General features: G+C 39.5%; 1 protein-coding gene across 2 annotated transcripts in view; it reads left to right on the top strand.

Moving 5' to 3' along the window:
• LOC131877080 (NADPH oxidase 5-like) overlaps nt 1–19,640 on the top strand; it is a 50,540-nt gene that overhangs the window by 23,396 nt on the left and 7,504 nt on the right. For both annotated transcript variants that reach the window (XM_059222640.1, XM_059222641.1), the window contains 8 exons: nt 1,377–1,488; nt 4,486–4,583; nt 6,617–6,737; nt 7,534–7,684; nt 9,373–9,584; nt 11,314–11,605; nt 14,893–15,081; nt 19,060–19,304. In XM_059222640.1, coding sequence (XP_059078623.1) covers nt 1,377–1,488; nt 4,486–4,583; nt 6,617–6,737; nt 7,534–7,684; nt 9,373–9,584; nt 11,314–11,605; nt 14,893–15,081; nt 19,060–19,304 — 1,420 coding nt within the window. The remainder of the gene's footprint in view (nt 1–1,376; nt 1,489–4,485; nt 4,584–6,616; nt 6,738–7,533; nt 7,685–9,372; nt 9,585–11,313; nt 11,606–14,892; nt 15,082–19,059; nt 19,305–19,640) is intronic.

Raw genomic sequence — 19,640 nt, 5'->3', positions numbered from 1 at the left:
TGAAAGATATGGATTTATGGCGAGGGATGGATGGGTTTTCGTGTCGTCTCCATTTACATTTACACAGCCTCCAAGATGAGGGAACCCCATTTATATTCGTAAACCTGGGCGAGCGTTCTCATTCCACGTGTCGATCCAAGCGAGCCTTTTTGCCCATGTCTCAATTTCTAGACGACAATATCTCGGTTCAATTTACATAAATCTATCTCTCCTCTCATTTCCATTGACTTCTTCACTCATCTAGTTCACAGAAAAACCGATGATGGTCTGTGGAGATTGGTCATTTATCATGCTTAAAGTGGTCGAGAACCAAATCAATTCCTCATATCAGTAAACGACGTGAGTAATTGAACTTTGCCTGACAAGTCTCCAGCATGGGGATTGGTGGCCAGAGGCCATCATCACACTTTAGGTTCTCTTGATCCGCCATTTCTGGGTAATTAAAAGACCAGCCAAGCTATCTTGAAATATGGGAAAAACTTGAGGCAATGAAATGCAAACGGGTGTATAAATCACTTCGTGTCAGGAAAATTCCGAGAGATTGAAATAGTCCATCATTTCTTCCGCAAGAACTCAGTTCCTTTTTTGTGTCTTGGAGTGCTAAAGTTCAAGCCTCAAACCTGGAGAAGAGGGCAAAAAGGGACTGATAATGAAGTTTTTAATTGTATATCTTGATCATGTGAGCAATCGTGATAGGGATCTAGCTCTACTGTATGTAGCATTTTTTGGCTTGCACGAGATCCCCACTCCAACCTGCCAATACAACTTAATACCGACGAACTTGAGACATTCAAAAGCTGAAGGGCCAACAGGAAAGTAATTCAGTGACAATCTCGCTTTGGGCGTAGGTTCTTGAAAATCCAATCAGTGATTACTGATTAGCAATTTGGCCGGAAAAGTACTCGATATTCATTGAATCGTGCTCTTGGAATTCAACATGTGAGGGCGAAGATGCGAATATTGCTTTGGACACCTGATGGTAAAAGACAATTTTATCGATTCAGCGAGTGTTGCTTCCCAGGAAAAGCTGTGCCTTTTATCGACCCTAATACGACTTTTAAATAGAACGGGTTTTGTGACCATCTTAAAGCGTGTAAGCAATGTAATTGGGCGACTGCAAACCGCATGGATTGGGGATTATGTTATAAATGCATAGTGATCGAAACGTGATTTGATATCAATACTTACAATTAAGTATATTCTATTTCATAATGACATCAGCAGATATATTTTGATGAAAATGGCCGAATTCGCCGGAACTGTTTTCTCGACCAAGGTCATGTCTTCTGCAACAAATACTTTTTTTCTAGTGGCATGCTGTGCCTGCCTCCTTTTTCATCCTCGGTTTAACGATTATTATTATGATTCTGTTCTAGGCGTGGCGATGAGGAGGAATTCCGTGATTTTCTTGAAATTGTGGCTGTGATACTTTGTTCTGATATTGAAATCGGGCCAAACACTTTTCATCGAGCAACCAAAGGACATGGGGTAAATGTGGTGTTTTTTTTCATTACTTGTCATAGTATGTTCAGTGCATCATCGGGTTAGGTGCAAATATCACCTAACATACTCTTACTCACTCACACTCGCACGCATGCACACATGCGGACAGTTTGCACTATCATCCGTGCAAATCTTGATTCCCTTTCATTCGCCACCATTTTTGTGTGCCAATAAACCTTGAGAGATCTTTTGTGAGTTGGGCTCCTTCTCTCTCATATATCAAAGGCGTTTAGCCTGGCTTCATAATTTTTCCCATGTTTATGATGTCAGGGGAGGAGGTTTTATGGTCGCAGATTTTCCAATCGGCCTCTATTGGGATGCCAAGTGCCAATTTTGAAAAGATCGTTTTCCACATGTACAACGATTGAGGACGAGACGCCATTCATTAAGCACACAATCGACTTTCTTCCGTACCAGCTACACTCGTTGAGCCTCGCTTTGAATCACGTTCAGTTCAATGTGGATTGTTGGCCTTAAATCCATTGTAGTATTTATACGTGCGTAGTTGAGATACCTTTCGATCTTCATCGGAATTCAAACTTAAATGAAAATTGAAATGTTATAGCTGAAAATTAGTTGAATGTTTAGGCCCACTGACAGTAACTCAACTTTAGCTGTTTGCTCAACTTTATAGAGCAGCTCCTTTTTTTGAATTTCGCGCCCTTTTTCTCCACCGCTTTGTTTGTTCTTTTGATCACCAGATGAATCAACTGAATGGATTTAAACGGTTCTCAGTGTAGCTCGTAAAGGAAAAAGGCCCTGCCTTCAGGCCTGGAAGTCGATAATCGTCATCCAGAGGAGGCCTAGTCAGTACTTTGCTAAAGAATCATCATGCGAGACCCACGATTGGGTTTCGATGTGATCAAAGAACAAAGGCTTCTTGCTTCATGAGCTTTGATTTGACAAAAGGTTTCGCCTTGAATGCGCGGCGGCCATCGAGCTACTCGCCTATTGAAATGAGAATGTTCTTGCCCTCTACGATCTAATTAATCCCTAAAGCTTCATCTTGACCCTCGTGCATGGGTACCTGGCAGGTTGGCTCTGGTGGTGGTGGCAAATTTGATTAATTCTAAGTGCCAAGATGCTCTGTCACGCTTAGACGCTTTCTTCGGGCATTCAATTTCGATTGCTATTTGACCTGGATTCCAATGATCTTCAACTAGCTAACTCTAAATGGTGTGGAAGGAGTGGCCACTGGCCGGGCCATTAGTTTATGGCTTTTGAGCTACTTACGCTTGATTCTGACCACTTTTTTCCATCCTTACAGAATTACTGAAGGGATGTCTTTTTGACAAGATCAGAACATAAATTCACCAAGTTTGCTCAATTGGTTTGGGGAATAAATGGACCTCCGCTGTCTGTCAGCAATTAATAGAAGTGGCTCAGCATGAGCCCTTTTAAGTGGGTCTGAACGATTATTACTAAGCAGACCAAGTAAGTGGGTTGTACTGTATCTGATTTGGTATTTCAAAACATACCCCGTAACACAGATGTTCGTTTTCCGGCTTAGATTTTTCCGCACAATTGTTTTGTAAGAGAGAAAATGGAATGATTGGTAAAACTGAAGGACTGTTATGGAACACTTTGGTCACTTAACTTGAATCATGCTTTGTTATATGTGACGTCTGGACCTACTTTGCAAACATTCCTGGTGTGCAAGTGGTTTTGGTGTCGACATTGCACAATATGTTGGTGATTGACTTTTTGCACAGATTTGAACCATGTAGGCCATTGAAAGAGTTCTTCATTGCAGTGTACGAAAAACGAATTAAAAATATATTGCATTCCTACAATTGATTTGTCTCATTCGTTGCAAAACCATAGCGATTGTGTTCAGGCCAAATATTGAATATTTGGTGATTCAATTAAGCAACCAAATTCAATTGGTAATTTAGTAGCGACACTTCATGTTAATGTGGATGCCCTTAATGGTTATTTAGCACGCATAATATTCTTGCAAAAACCAATTACGCCAAGTCAATTCATACCCACATTTTACGAATGGCTACAATATTAAGCGAACATACTTCACATTAAACAAAGGAGAAAAGGGTTATTAAAAAAACAAGCCTTGTTAAGTACATGAAACCCAGAGGAAAATGACAATTATTGTTTGAATTCCATTCTTCTGAAACTTAAAGTCACTCTTTCTTTGATCGGAAACCCACTAGGAGGCCCACAAGTCAGCCAAAATCTTAATGACTTCATTTTAATGTTCATTTCAAGGATGGTTCCCGATAAATGTTTGTTGCATTACTCAAAAAAAATGGAGACAACCGGCAAGACTTTAGTCACTTTTTACTGGAGTTCCCAACTCACTCCAATTTTGAGCAATTGGCCATATACCTTTCATATATTTGAGGACTACCCAAGGGTGGCTTTGATGAACCTCCAATCGACTTGCAAATTGCGTCTTTTTGTTTCATTTTTTGACAAACCTAGGGTGGTCACCTTAAGAAAGATTTCCCGACCATGCTCAGTATCCTCTCTTTTGAAAAAAATGACTGGAATGTATGTTCAAGATATAGTGTTACTAAAAACGTCAGTAACAAGAACGAATCATGTCAAAACTAAATATATTTGCAATTTTTGCACAGCCCTCTACTTCTAAATGGCATGAGGAGCGGGACAGAAGTCTGCCTTAGCGTTTTGCATCCCAATTAAGCTCGTCGAGGTGTTGCGACCAAATAGGGCACCTTTTCCCAATTTTGCGATTATTTTTATTGCTCTAATTTTATGAGGACTACTTCTTCAAGCCAATTATGAGGTTCGTAAATTTTCATGCCTTATCTTTCGTGCAAACGGGATGATTTCAATTTTCCAATGTATTCCACGTTTCTCACTCTCTCTCTCTCTCTTCCTTTTCCAAATCAAGCCAAAAAGGACACGCTAAGAACTCATCAGCGTGGCCAAATACTTTTCAGAGAGGAAACAGCCTATCACCCCATTTTAAAAGCTTCTGGTCTCTCTGTCGCTTTCTAGGTCCCAGACCGATTGTACCAACTAGTGGACCGATCAACGGATGGACTGGTAACTGCCGATCAGGTCATGGAGTTCATTGCAGGCCTACAGGCCATTCGGTAAGATGAACGAGATGACGAGCCAACACTTGTTTCCACTTAGAAGTCAAGATATTGACTTCCAAGAAATTATGTGCATTTGGCCACAACCCTCCAATGGAACGGAGAGGCCTGCCAAATTCATTTCAGATGCGGCGTACTAGAGTTGGCCTACCATTGAGTAATGGGAAGCGGGGACTTCTTTTCATTTTACAAGGCAATGATCTTGATAATGATGTTGAGATCGTTTTTTAAGTCTTCCGTACATTTTATCGAGCTGATCTTATTACGGCGTTATCTGCTTTTCTCAAGTGAAGGCAACGTAATAGTAATCGATACTGATACTGATGATATGTATATGCATTTAGTTTTGACTTGGACAATTTACATTGATGACAATGCAGATCAAGCAGGGCAGGTTATTTTGAATATGGGCCTGGCCAAGTTTGAGTTTGAACTAAATTCTTTGGTCAGTTATATTTAACAGGCATTATAAGTGGAACTGTACAAAAAGTTCAACTATAAAATGCAATTGCGTTTTTGCTCCTAAATACATTTTCAACCCGGAGATTAAATTGAGTATATTTACAAAAAATGAAATTAGATTTTAAAAAAGCTCCTTTTGAATCACCCGCAATTCCCCTGGGTTTAGAAAATACACACATTGGATCTGGAAATGGTAAAAAGAGCAGCGGCGTGCAAATATGTCAAAAGTGCAGATACAGTTTTGCAAGTTTTTCACAACTCTAATTATTGAACTCCCAAAATGCGGTTCTGGGAATGACAGCACTAATAATTCAATTGCAATTTTATTGCATCGGGAAAACATGGGCAAATTGACCTTAGATAATGATCGAACCAATCTCAAATAGTTGTTCTTGTACATCCAAAAGGGATCAATTGGACAACTTTTGACGGTGCTGGAACCGAGTAATCTGATTTTTTTACCATTAATAGATCAAAGTCGTATTAAAACAAAGCTACCTTGTTAAGTGATCCGGGAATGAAAAAAAAAAACCTCCTACCTTTGTGCTCAATTGTCGATGCGAAGAATTAGGCTGCATTTTTCAATGAGCCAATATCAAGATTCTACCACGTATGTCGTTGAAGGGAGAGAAAAATTGGTCAACACATTTAAGAAGGTATGCTTCTTAATTGACAACTGCTGACCCTATGTCTTAAGCGTTTCTTTTAACGTGATTACGCTAACGTTGATCTCAAGGTTTCTGTCGACTTAAATATTCAGTTTTCCTGCTCTGCGATTTAGTGACAATGATGGAAAAAAACGAGGTCTGTTAGTTCGACCAGAAACAAATACAATTAACATAAAAAACAATTTTATACCGGTCAAGTTAACAACGATCGCATTAGACCGAGTGCTACTTTTTTATTTTTGTATATATCGCACATCCAGATTTGAGAGAGAACGAACCATTTGACAGAAAAGAATGATATTAAATTAAATAAAATTGGTGGGAGACGGGACATTCGTGCATTTTTCGTTTGAATTGAAACACATTCTTCTCCTAGAAAACCGATTAATCGAGACTTCAAGGTGCAGGTGGTCGTCCCTAGCATAAAGAGCGAAAACTTTTATGGGTGCATTTTCCAAGCTTGTTTTAAGAAAGCACGTTAACATGCTCGTAAATTCCTTATCAATACGTGGTTTACGGACCATTTACGGCGCATTTTCAGACCTCTCTTTAAGAAATAAGATGCAATTGTTGGACGAAAAAGAAAAACAAAACCAGATCCACCTTGCATGATTTGATCTTGTCGTTGCCGGTTTCTGTAGAAAATATTGCAAGTTGGCTTTTGGGGCCAAAGCTAATTGAGGGCTTTTAGCTGACGTGCGGGCACTTTTTGCATTTTCTGATCCCGGGATTGCATGACAATGGGAAATAAAATCCGCGTGTTGGAGAATCTGATTTCTGATATTCATCGAATCGCTGGTAGCCAGGTCTGATACAATTGTATTAGGCTATCTTGAGATTATACTACACTTACTTTGAGAGTGAAAGGTGAATCACACACTGTACCCTTATTTGTTTCAGACCCCGTAGTGAATTAACCGAGGAAAACCTGAAATGGTTGGAAAACGTCTTTCGTCAGTCAGTGGGTGAGAGCGGCGAGATCCGACTCATCGACTTCAAGAGCATTGTCAATTCCAAAAATGTAAGTCCCATTCGTTTTTATGTTTGGAAGCAATTGATTACTTTTGACATGACATGAGTGCCTATCAATAGCACAAAGTGCACAACAACGAAGATAAGGTATTAAATCACCTCACTAACAAGTCACTTTGACCACACCAACTTGTTTGCAACATTTACGAAGACAAGTCAAGTGCAAGGAGGAGTTTGTCACTTACTTGGTTACAAGTAAACACATTAGATTAGGCTTCCTACGCTGCACGAAATATGGTTCATGCTTTGCACTTCAAAGGGCGCTTTGTGAGTCAGCCTCTACCAAATAAAGGGCCGATGGGGCCGATTCCTCTTTATTGGACTATGATGCGTTTGAGTTGCTTTTGACTCAGAATCTTATGCGGAATTAGTTACCGATGTCAATTAAATTGCGATCATGTCACGTTACGAATAGTTTATTTAGCAATCGACCGTGCCTCTTCCCCATTTTGTTTTGTCTGTCTGACGTTGGAAATAAGGGTCCCTATATATAGATACTTGCTTGCTCACTTACAAGGTTACTTGTATATCACATTAGCTTACACTCTTTGCGGGTGATTGATTTTATGTTTGAAGTTGTGGCTTAAATACTAGTACCTCAGGATTCTAGTTACCTAAGCTTTGACCCTTTGAGCATCTCTCAACATATTCAATGGGCATTTTCTAATGCAGCAAATATGGGACATATATCAATCCAAGAAATGTCTGCTTGTGGGGAATTGTGTGCGTGTTACGAAAAGTACCCCAGTCGAGTTTATATTTTATATATTCTGTTTCCGTTGCAGCCATTTTTCGTTGAACGGGTGTTTCATATCTTCGACAAAGATGATAATGGAAGCATATCGCTTCAAGAATTCCTCGATGCAATGCACCAATTTGCAGGACAAAGTCCGGATGACAAAATCAAATTTCTCTTCAAAGTCTACGATATTGACGGTAAGATCATCACGTTGGCTTCTGTGTCTAAACCAACAATCAAGAGGTTTTTTTATTTGGTCATATCCTCAAGGGTTTCCTAAGAACTCTTTTGAAGGAGAATGGTCTTTTTTTTATTTCTCTCACGATCTTTATGGCATTTTGGGCCGAGTGTGAATTCTCTTGTAAAGGTGACCGGTCGAGAGATTGCATATTGGTCGTCCACTAAGATCATTCAACGAAAGGTCAATTTTGAAGGGTCAGACCACCTCCAACATTTTTGGATTTATCAAACTCAAAATAACCCCCTTGCAAATATCTTCACCCATCTTTTTTTTTCCTTTTGAGCAGCTATCATCATTAAAACCCCACAGAAGGATTTACAGCACCAGTATTAGAATGTACAATATGGATGCTGAGCCTAGGGCTCAAGGCCTGAAACACAAGGAGACAATAAAGATGTGGCGATAGTTGACCCTACATTTATGTAATTGTACCCTGTAAGAATAGCTTAAAGTGCCTTGTAAACAAAAAAAGAGCGTCTATGTTTTTTCTTGGTCTCGAGTTCGTTCTTGTGACTAGTTTTGGGACGTTTTATTTCTTGAAGATTTGAGTAATGGAGTCGCCGTGATAATAAATCTTTGAAGCTACCTCTCTGCTTTGGTGGTCCCTTTAAACGCTGAACTTCGATGATGTTGGGCTCGTTATTCCAATTAGTGAACTGGGAGGGTCAATTTAGCAAATTCCTTGTTCCAGTCAATCTTAGATTTCTCCGTTGGTTTTTGCCATTCATTCGAAACAGGCGAAAAAACTGTGGAATTTTATAGCAGGGGTAGCTTGCTGAGAAGCCAAGAGATGTAATGTATTACGTCTTGCAATTCGATTCAAATCTTTGGGAAGTGATAGTACGTTCTCATTGCTATTTTGATGGGAATCCATTGTATTACTTTTGCGGTCTAAGGTATGTTCATATTTTGAAGGGTTATTGAAATATTGGATACCGTCATTCTCATATATGAGGGTCCTGAACTGATTCCAGTCAATCAAATATCGTCATTGTTAGTTTTGGTGTCCAAGAGAGATAATAAAAAAATGCATAAAGGCCCATATTCATTCAAATTCCGAAGTTCCGATAAACATTTAAGAAATGCAAAGAAAAAAACGAAGAGCCTTTGGCCCACTATTCGGAATTCCTTCTTCGCAGCAGACAAGATGCTCGTTTTCGGTTTTAGACTCCGTAATTTTTCATACAATCAATGGTCCGCCCTAAAACCATTACAAGCCTCCATCACATCATCGCTTGAACCGAACGCAAGCAATTTGGTCCATTGTCTCACTTTCGCGATCTGAGATGCATTGCTCGATCTCAGGAACAATTTTAAAATTTTCCACATCATCACGCGCTCTGGTCACAAAAATCTGACCTTCAGAGCTCGTCCAAAATGCGCGAGGAAACATCAATTTTTCAAGACGAGAAAGAAAAAGACAATCATGAACAATTTCGGCAAGGTGTTTGTGACAGAGCTCGGAATATATTTACGAGTAATTTCCCAGCATATGGTATCTAACTGGAACCGCAGTAGGACTACTACTACCCCGATGGCATATTTTGTGTCCAATTCAAAGCAATTTACTTACTATGTTTGGCCATGTTTGATGTGCAATGATTAACATAATAAAACTAAAGCGTTTTTTTCCCCATATTGAAGGCGATGGATTGATCCAAGAGAAGGAGCTTCAACACGTGATGCGAGCCTGTATGGACGAGAATGGGATGAAGTTTGACGAGGGTGAAGTGGATGATCTCACTCGCGCTCTGTACTATGACGCCACCACTCTGACCAAGAAAATGAGCGCGGCGAGTAGCCAAATCCAGCAACCCTATCATCCCACCAACGGGATCACCTTCGAAGCACTCAAGGTATGAAGCAGAGCGCTATAGCAGTTATTGTTTTTCAATATTTTTTTGCGTTTTTTAACCGATGCTTATAGCGCATATAAACGAGACTTATTTGGAAACATCATTTGACAAACAATTCTGGAAATGTTAGACATCTGAAAAAATGGAGAAAATGCATTGTTTTCAAATTGCATATGTAGGTTTCCTCAAGATTTAGCGACTGTTTTGTCAATATTGTTTATGAATTATTTCAAATTAGTTGTCTTGGCCATGTTCCGATGTCTTGGTCACAATTTCGACGTCAATCAACATTATTGATCTTGAAAATGCCCTTGGGCTCAGACAAAGTCTAGTGAAAATAAAATGAAATGTAGTCCTCCTTTTAAGATGTCTAACATTTACCGAATTGTTTGTCACATAATGTGCCCAAATATATCTCGCGTAAATGCTCCATTAGAATTGAGTTCCCAACAAGTCAAGTCATGTTTGATAAAATATTTTATCCGAAAAAGAGTATAAAGAGCATTCCTGAAAGTAAGGCTGTTCAGGTATCGATCGTAGAAATCGATCAAGATCACTTTTAAAACTTACAAAGGTTCATCTAAATATGCATCTAAATGTACACTAGTTAGCATCTCGATTGTTTCTTAGCCGGTATGACGCTTTATTTGGTTTGTAAATGTATTCATAAACATGAAAAAAATGTGGTGGGGGATCAGCAAATTTTTGTCTTTGTTATTATTGAGATTTTATTGATAGAATGCTAGCATGGGATTGGAAAGCTACGTGGAACTAAAACATTTTCAACCAGCATCAGAGATTCGGAAAAATTACTTTTATCCAATCTATTGTCCCATGCTCTACATGTAAAAACTCTCTGACCTCGATCAGTGAATAATTTTTGTTGAAACTGCCTGTTGAAGAAAACAATTTTGGAATAGCTATTTATTCCATAACACTTACTTAATTTGCATGAAGTTTATAGAGATGAGGCTTCAAGAAAGTCGATACGGTCGAGTTTGCCTTTTCATGCTAATGAGTTGGAAGAGAAGAGTGAGGGCTTGCCCAAGCTTCTCTTCAAACGAGAGGTATGAAGACGCAAATGAGTTTTAGGTGTTAACATTTTGAAACCTAAACCTGAATAAACTTTATGCTAAGAGAGTGACAGCTATTGAATAGGCAGTTTTCTACTATCATAAGAGGTTTTCAAGGTATGATCTTGACTCTAAACAATTAGAAGCCGATGTTTAGTTCGCTTAAATTTAATTTCTCTTCTCTAGTGACTTAGGAAGCTTCACTAGGAAACATGCTCGTGAACTAACAGCTGAAAAGATTCTACCCATGAAAACCGGTTTTCATAGACTGAGAGCCTGGACTATTTTCTGTTTCTATAACTAAAAGCAATTTCATTATTGCGTCAAGTAAAGTATAAAGCTTTAATTTAGAGGACCTTCATTCAATACCAAAGACTTTTGAAACACTTCATTTGCATCTAATCTTGCTTCAATATCTACATTCTAGTCTGAACTTGGATACTCATTTATGAAGCTTTATTTATAACATGAACATATACCAAAACCAACAAACAAATAAAGGATCCACATCTTAGAGTTGAAAGCACATCCATGCATGAATCGTTCATTGCTATCAAAAGCTGGTTTTTTTTCACGTCACGATAAAGCCAAACAAACCATCGAAAACGAGACAGAGGGAGGGCTTGTTTTTTTAATGCGCACACCATTCCTTTCAGGCCCAATTGACCAAGCACGATGGATTACTCCATAACCTAACCATATCGATTGATCGATGGCTGGTTCCACCCAAACCCAAGAAACCCGGGAGTCGGTGGCGAGCTCTAACCTCTCAAGTGCCTCATCAAATGAGTATTCCCTACTTGAGGAACAACTTCCAATTTCTCTCGTTCTCCCTCATCCTCTTGACCATCAACCTGGGTCTCTTCATCGGACGCCTCTGGGATTACAGACACTTCAAGAACTCGAATGGAACTAGGAATTGGTGGATCATGTTTGCCCGAGCAGGAGGTAAGAATTAAAGAATTGAATGAACATTACTCCTTGACTACTCGGACTAGATGCATGAAGGTCAGAATGGCTTTCAAGTTTGCTCGTTCGTACATGAGAAATGATAATCATATTGAATTTACCATCTTGTTCACAATCCTTCCTTCAGGCGACAGTCCCACAAAGGAGGGCACATACTCATATACTCATTCAAGTACACACTCTGAACCATTCATTTGTTCATTTTTTTCCTACAATGCCAGTTGGCTTGGCTATCGGGAGTTTTGAATGTGCCTCATTACCATCGGGTCTATTCGATCCCTCTTAGTTTACCATAAATTCGAGCAAAACCCCACAGTACTTGAGTATTGATACTGAACACGCGCGCCATTCGAAGGAAGGAGAATGGGAAAACTGTCAATACGCTTGTTTAGAGGACTCTGTCAGGAGAAACACAAACTCTCATGCTTTTATCTCGCGGACGACTCTTGTATTTTTTAGGTAGGCTTAGGGAACGGCTTCAAATTTACATTTCGATTCAAATGAAACGAAACTTGCGATTGAGTTGTTGTGGGTTCAAATCCCGGAGCCAAAGTAAACCTTTCTTTTGCCTACTTGCAAAAACATTTTCATGATATTTTGAAAGGTGGAATATAGATTGATGTATAAAATGTCCGTTGTAAAAGTTCATCCCTACGCCAATAATACATTAATATACAGTAACAAAAAGTTAAAAGTAAAGTTCAAAAAAGTCATTAAAATCAAAAGCATCACTTGTAAAGGCATTACTGGTAATTCAAAGTGTAAGCTGATCTCTCTTTTTAAGATTTCTAGCTTATAATATTGTTGTGCTACGCCATGGCAAACCGCAAATTGGTGCACCTCCTCTCAATTATGAGACAACCACATGTTTCCAACTCAGGAAGGAAGTCTTGATCGAAGAAACATGTTAGAGAATAACAAGGCATACAGGGTTCGGCATAGCCACAATTTGGCAATTCGGATCATATCCTACAACTGTTTATTGTACAACATTAACCTATTTAGAGACCGAAATAATGAAGTCTTCGTTTTTTTGACGAAAGACACTGGGAAAATCAGCGAGCCTGGCCCTGTCTCTTTCCATCATATCCATATTTACTCAACGGCTTGTCTTGAATCAGCCGCATATTCAAAACCGAGAGATTATCCAAAATCGGAGTTACTTGCTTCGGAGCCAGAACCCCCAAGTTGAAATTTTGTATTATTGAACAGCAAACTTGGCATTCATGTGATGTACCATCGACCAGGTTGATTGGATCTGGATCGACTGTTGAACATCATCCAGATCTTCCCAGGAGTGAACAAAGACGCCTGGTTGTCGTAATGATAATGAGCTCAACAAGTTTCATGGCTTGAGAGCCAACGATAAAACTCATAGCATTTTGTCCCATAAATTGTTTGATTCAAAATGAGGAAGCGAAAGAGTTAACGATGCTTGACCTCCATTTCTTGTTAAGACGGTGATCTCATCCAATTCTTCTCCAGTAGAGGCTCACATAAAAGATTGTGCTTAACGTAGTTTACTCAAACAATAAGTATGATTTGAATAGGTTTCGGAAAGAATGAAAAAGTAACTGCTTTGAAAACCAAGCTACGACAACATAACAAATAAAACTGGATAGTGAAGATCTTATGGATAATGTGGTGACAAATACCCTTCTTTTGGGGACAATAAAGCAATCCTTGGCTTTTGTTTCCATGGACCCTGAAGATAGATGAACATGGTGATAGCTTTACTCGGATTGCAGAAAACAAAACATGTCGTGAGCCATTCGGATTCGCTAAAACGGTGTGCAAAATTTTGCTCCGACTGAAAACAATGACGAGATAAAAATGTCACTCTGTTTGAAACGGAAGAAAAGCGCGTCTAGGGATTGGATTTTGAATGGATTCCTTTGTTTCTAGTACCTAACATCTTCTTTTGCATTGTCCCAAGCACCGGCAATGTTACATTTTGTCCCTTGAAACCGGTCATAACCGTGCGAAAAAGAGTAAGAGGGTTTAATCATCATAAACGAAGGACGACGTCATGACTGGACAGGGACGGTAAAAGGGGATAATTGGCAACTGCTACCCAGATTCATCAAATAATTTCTGCTTCGATTGAGTTGGGCTTTGTTTGATAAAGAAAGCGTTGGTCAATTTTGAGCTCATTCAAGAATTGGTAGTAGAAGTTGTGGGCTCTTAAAACTCAACTAAGATCTTACCAACGTGGTGTTACCTCCTTTTTTTGCCTTTGATTGTGCTAATTATTAAATGTTCAAAACTCTTGTCACCGAAGTTCAATTATGTTCAAAATGGACAGAAGCAGTCTCAGTGTAAGAGACTTAAGCTCAATTGAGGGAGAAAGTATTTGACTAAGTTGTCAGTTTTGTCGCCTTATTGTCTTTGTCCAATGATGACGTCGTCCTTACACAGAGTAACATCCCGAGTTTGTCCCGCAAGCCGACCGGGTAAACCAGTTTTTAAACGTATAAGTGGTAACTGAAAGGTTCTGTTAGTCTGAGCAGTGAGTGCTGACGGTAGAGGGAGCAAGCATCAATTGACTGTTCAATGAGAACTGATATATAAAGCCACAAAAACATTTATCAGTCTTATTCCCTTTTTCAATGTTCTTCCTACGACAGGACTGCCAGACACAAAACACCTAGATAGCTTTTTGTCGGCCATGAACGAGATATGTGATTAGCTAATTGATCCAAAGTCCAACTTCTTGTTTAGAATGATTGATGTAAATCAAAGTCATCAGATTGCAAAAGATTCAACGACATTTCGCTTATATTAAGATGAGACTCAATCAATTGACGCGTTCGATTTATTGAACCTCTAGAAGTTATTTTGTTCTTGACAGTAATTTCAACTTGCTCAAGACTGCAAGGTGTTTGCCTGGCTTTAGGTTTATTCTGTGCTCCTGTAAATCAATTGAATGGCTTTTTAAAATGGAAATCTGTCTCCATCATTCTCGCAGACTTGAAACTGACCTAAAAGAAATGTCACCAACAATTGAAAATGACCGTCCATCATTTATTTGAGGAAAACTGCGCAAAAAGTAAAAAAGTAGCGGTTTGAACACAAACATGGCCATGACCATCTGCTGAAATGGAATCAAAATGATCGGCCAGCATCTGGAGGATCATGGTGGTCCACTCACAAAACTACTTGGAGACATATCGGAAGCGCCGCTTTAAGATTCGACACACTAAACAATTCATTTCCCTTTTCCCGTCTCCCTTGCAGATCTTAATCTTCATTGTTTTCCATTTCAGGCCAATGTCTGAACTTCAATAGTATGTTTATTCTGGTTTTGATGCTTCGCCATTCGATCACGAAACTACGCGAGTTCGGTTTGAACTGGCTTCTCCCCCTGGACCGTCATATCTACTTCCATAAGGTGATCGGCCGACTGATCTTCATCTATAGCCTCATACACACTGTGGCTCACATAGGGAATCTCAGTAAGTTTCCCCGACTCTCTATACGGACATTTTTTCCACCATGAATCAACAGTGGGTCCTCAAATGTCTTAACATCCGTTGAGATTGCATTTATCTTTTGCCTGGCACTTCTCACGCTCGGTTTTTTAAGGCTCTTAATTTGGAGATAGTTGTTGAACATTATGAAAACCCACTGGTTCAAGTCCAAAAGCTAGAGTTTCAAGTAAGAGCTTAAAAAATGGCCCTCTTGAGGAGCAATAGATGCATAGACAACTCTTTTTTAGCCTGTAGAAGAGACTTGTCATTATGTCCGGGATTTTTCTTGACGTTCCTTTCGCAGTGATTGCTGTCACGAAAATGTATTGCATTTTGCCTTTGAACGTCCGTGTCTATCTTCTGCATGACTTCCCGTGGTTTGAAAGTTGTGGAGCATTCTTGAGATCATTAATCAGTGTAATAATAGCAAATTAGCATGGGACGAATAAAAAGAGTTACCCTGGTAGCGTTGTAGGGGCCAAAGTGAAACAAAATATGCGTGCCAAAACTCCAAAAGATACCAATCAAGTCAGATTAAAATGCCATCACACGGTAGTTTTGAGGAACCCTAGTTGCCCATAGCGTCAATCTAAGGAACGAATAAGATGAAAATGCTGATGATCATGGCCATTGCAGTAGCATAAATGTAAATGAGAGATGGCAGCCATTTCAAACTCATTGCCGTTTATTTTCAAATCCTACATTCAATCATCATATGGTTGACACGTGACGCGTCATATCTGGATAATGCCTGTTGCGTAAGTCGCTTAATTTGTTTCTTTTGAATTTTTTGAAACGGATATTTTTTCCTTGTAAAACTGGAGCCTAGCCTTTACAATGTTCAACCGGATAGTAAGTCTCATTGAGTGAGACCTTTCAGTTACAGTCTATATTATTTATCTATTTAATGATCTATACACAATTAGTTTCATTGAACAAAAATTCAATTGCCTCATTCAAATTGTGCCGCCACGATTTAGGATGTGAAGGAGAATCCAATGGTAACAATGGTAACGCATCAAGCAATTTCAAAAAAGTAAACTTGACTATGGTGTGACAAAGTCATTCAGTCTCATTGGGTATCCTGGATCAACTACTGTCCACTAGGACTCTCTATTCGAAGAGTATGAGCACAAAAAGCAATTTCTGTCGGACTATGTCTTTCAGACCCAGGAAGGCAAATTTTACTTTATAGAAATATGATCAGAATCAATTTTCGACCATTCGCCGTCACGTGTTCATGCCGACGACAATGTAAGAAAATATCATATAAGATATGACAAAGTGGTCGTGATGAAAATAGATTATGGCTTTAAGATGGATGATGCATGTAAAACTTAAGTAGCTGAAGAATTATATGACTCTGTTCGTTTCCCAAGAGCCTTGCCCTAACCCTGGCTGTCTTTTCTAGTGACCGTAGAAGTTTAATGTGCGTTTTGAGGGCACGGTAAAGCCCTCGAGAATCAAGATTAGTTCGAACAATGAAGTCCAATTCTCTTCTTTCTCGGGCTCCTTCATTGTTTAATTAATTTGGTTCTCCTTTATATTTGTAGAGAATATGTAGATATTGATCTGTAAGTATGTTTTAAGTCAGGCTTGGACAAATATTTAAATGTAATTCTTGATCAGCCCTACATATAAGAGTTAGACCAGTCAACCAAAACTCATGTTAATTGGTAGACCAAATATCATAAAATGTACAAACATTAACCAATAGATTTATAGGCTTTCATTTAGTGATACTTGGGATCATATTCCTTTTTGCAGTTAGCAAAAGTTTGTGAAAAACAAACGAACAAATGTCACTAAATGGCTCAATATATCATTCAAATTGAACCATTCATTGCAATTTCAAAAATATCCAGCTTGTTCCCACATCAGCTTTCATTTTGACTTCATTTTTTTATTAATGGATATTCATTAAGGCACGAAAATAAGATGTTTATGCGTAAAGCATCCCATTTTTCATCTACTTTCAGCCCCTGTAAAGAACTTTATTTTGAAGATGCCCACAAAGAGTGCAAAATGATTTTCATACAATATTTTCAGGGCTCTTTCTTCAAGTACTACTCTGCATTGAAATGATCTGGGACCTTGAAACGTTCGAAGGAAAATAACACCGCTCGTTTTTTAAAGTGATTGAATAACGGTAATGTTAAAGAGTCAATCAGATTCGCAAGATATCCCAGAACAAAAAAAGCAAGAAATCTAATAGGGCCAGATTGGTTGCTAAAGTATGCAATACTTGTTCAGGTGGGTGGTTTGGAAACTAACCAAGAGATGAACTGATTTGAATGGCGAAAACGGTGAGACGAAATCATGCGCCAAATGGTCCACCACAACGAAGTCAAATCTGAAATCTGCTTCGTATCACTCCTTCATGCAAAACGAAATCACACATATTCGCATTTCACCAGCACAAAGACCAGCAGAGGGCAAATTGTGCAAAAACACCCGCTCACGCCACTTAGCTCCCTCCTAAAACGCTTTTTGTCAGGGATGCCATAGTATCTACTCCACAGCCAAAGTATTACCAAAGGTGACCATCTACGGAACGGAGATTAGAGGCAACAATCGGTAGAACTAGAACATGTCTACCCTGGTAAAGATCCTGACATAAAAAATGAATCAACACATTTTCATTTTGACGAGCAAGAGTTTGTCCAACAAATGGCAGATTTCTTTATGGAAGTTTGCGGCTTGAGCGATTCTCAACATGTGGGGTTGGATGTCTGATTTTGCCAGTGCCGTTGTTTGGAATTAAAAAACGCAAAGTTTTTTTTATTGACTCATATCAACGCCCTGGTCATCAAATGTGTCTAAGTGGTGGTCGTGGTATTGCAACAGGCAATTGTTATTCTGCCTTCCAATTGTTAGCAACTTCCAAGGACCGAGATCGCCTCAAGATCCCGAGAATGACAAAGATCGTTCAAGACACGTCTTAAGTCCGATGAGTGGGACTTAATCCAGCGTGATGGGGAAATCGGATTAAACCCGCCTTGGAACATCTCACTCCTCGACCGAATTCAAGGAAATCCAACCTGCCCATCAGGAAAATGACCATTCACTGCGAGAAATGCATGTTTAGCATCCTAGAATATTATGCAGCGAACAATCAACACATGGCGGATTGAATAGCGATTCTTAGCGGTGATTTGGCTTGGGTGTTTCCACCTCTTTTTTTTGTCAAGAGATGATTAGTCGACAAAAACTTGATCACGACCTCTTAGCACTTCATATTCGTCGCTGTCGGGGATACATTTTGCAGCAAGCCGGCTAGGCCCTTTCTACAGATTACGATTGTAAGAGGTGATATGCAAAAACATTCACATCATCATAGTTCTATTCACGGCTACTCTCAGCATCACTTTATGGAGTTGTCAAAAATCATGTCAAAATCTCTGCCAATTCAACCATTTGCTTTGTCACTCTTCACGTTCGTTCCCGCTCATGTTCGGCAGGAATAACCTCGTGGCCCAAAACATGAACAAACAAGCTAACCCAAACTAATTGGTTTCATCTCCGGGATTAATCCAAACCTCCCACAAATAGATTTATGGCGTGTTTTGAAGGAATATAGTCAAAGTGGAGGGTGGTCTAGTGGGGCATTGAAGGGGGTTTCAGGTCTCAAACCATGGTTGAGTGATTTATACTACGGGCTGCTTGGCAATAAATCAAACCAGTGGATCTGAGCAGCCAACCACTTGGGGGATGGATTTGATCTTTCACCCAACGGAATCAATGGTTAACCAATATTGATGACTTTATGAAGACGGCATCCCGAGTCTCGCAGTCAATCGCTCACGCGTGAAACCAATTCATTTTTCATCCTTTCCCTCATTTGCTTTTATGACTGCTCTCAGGGTTGCCAAACACTTATCGTCATCACGTCCAAAATACAGTCTCATCGTAATTGGACAACGTCATTCACTTACTAACGCATATACTTGGGTTCATTTTCAGTTGCCAATTCCGTACCCGATCCTGTAGGTCTTTTGGAGGCCAATAACATCCCTTTGTCCGCCTTCAAAGCTCCAGTCCCAGCCAACTCCTCGTATTCGTTTTCCGATTGGCTTTTCACTGCCCAACCCCGCTTATTTGGCACCATTGGAGGCGTGGCCAACCCAACTGGCGTAGCCTTGGTGGCCATCTTCCTAGTGATGTTCTTCTGCTCCATGAAATGGGTCCGAAAAGGTGGATATTTTGAGGTAAGAAAGAACTCAGATCTATATCGCAAGGGGCCCTCTATATGTACTAAGATGGTTCAACCCCATTGGTTTTTCAAAAGGGGGGTTCTCGCAATTTTGAGGTAAATATCACTTCCTCGGATTCAGTCATTGCTATGCCGAGAGAGAGAGAGAGAGGATGTCACGAATTTGCTCTAAATTCCGATTGTTAACCTCGCCATTTTGTTGCGAGATCTTTGCCTTGTTTCCAAGGCACGTCAAGTTGCCAAAAAGAACGCCACAAACAAATGGCGAGATTGCATGCACGCATGCCGTTTCTATTATTGTTAGTATTCCTTTGAAAGACATTTTTTTATG

Source organism: Tigriopus californicus, chromosome 2, assembly GCF_007210705.1.
Source record: "Tigriopus californicus strain San Diego chromosome 2, Tcal_SD_v2.1, whole genome shotgun sequence".
In the NCBI taxonomy this organism is placed as follows: domain Eukaryota; kingdom Metazoa; phylum Arthropoda; class Copepoda; order Harpacticoida; family Harpacticidae; genus Tigriopus; species Tigriopus californicus.
This window is presented reverse-complemented; position numbering and strand designations above follow the sequence as displayed.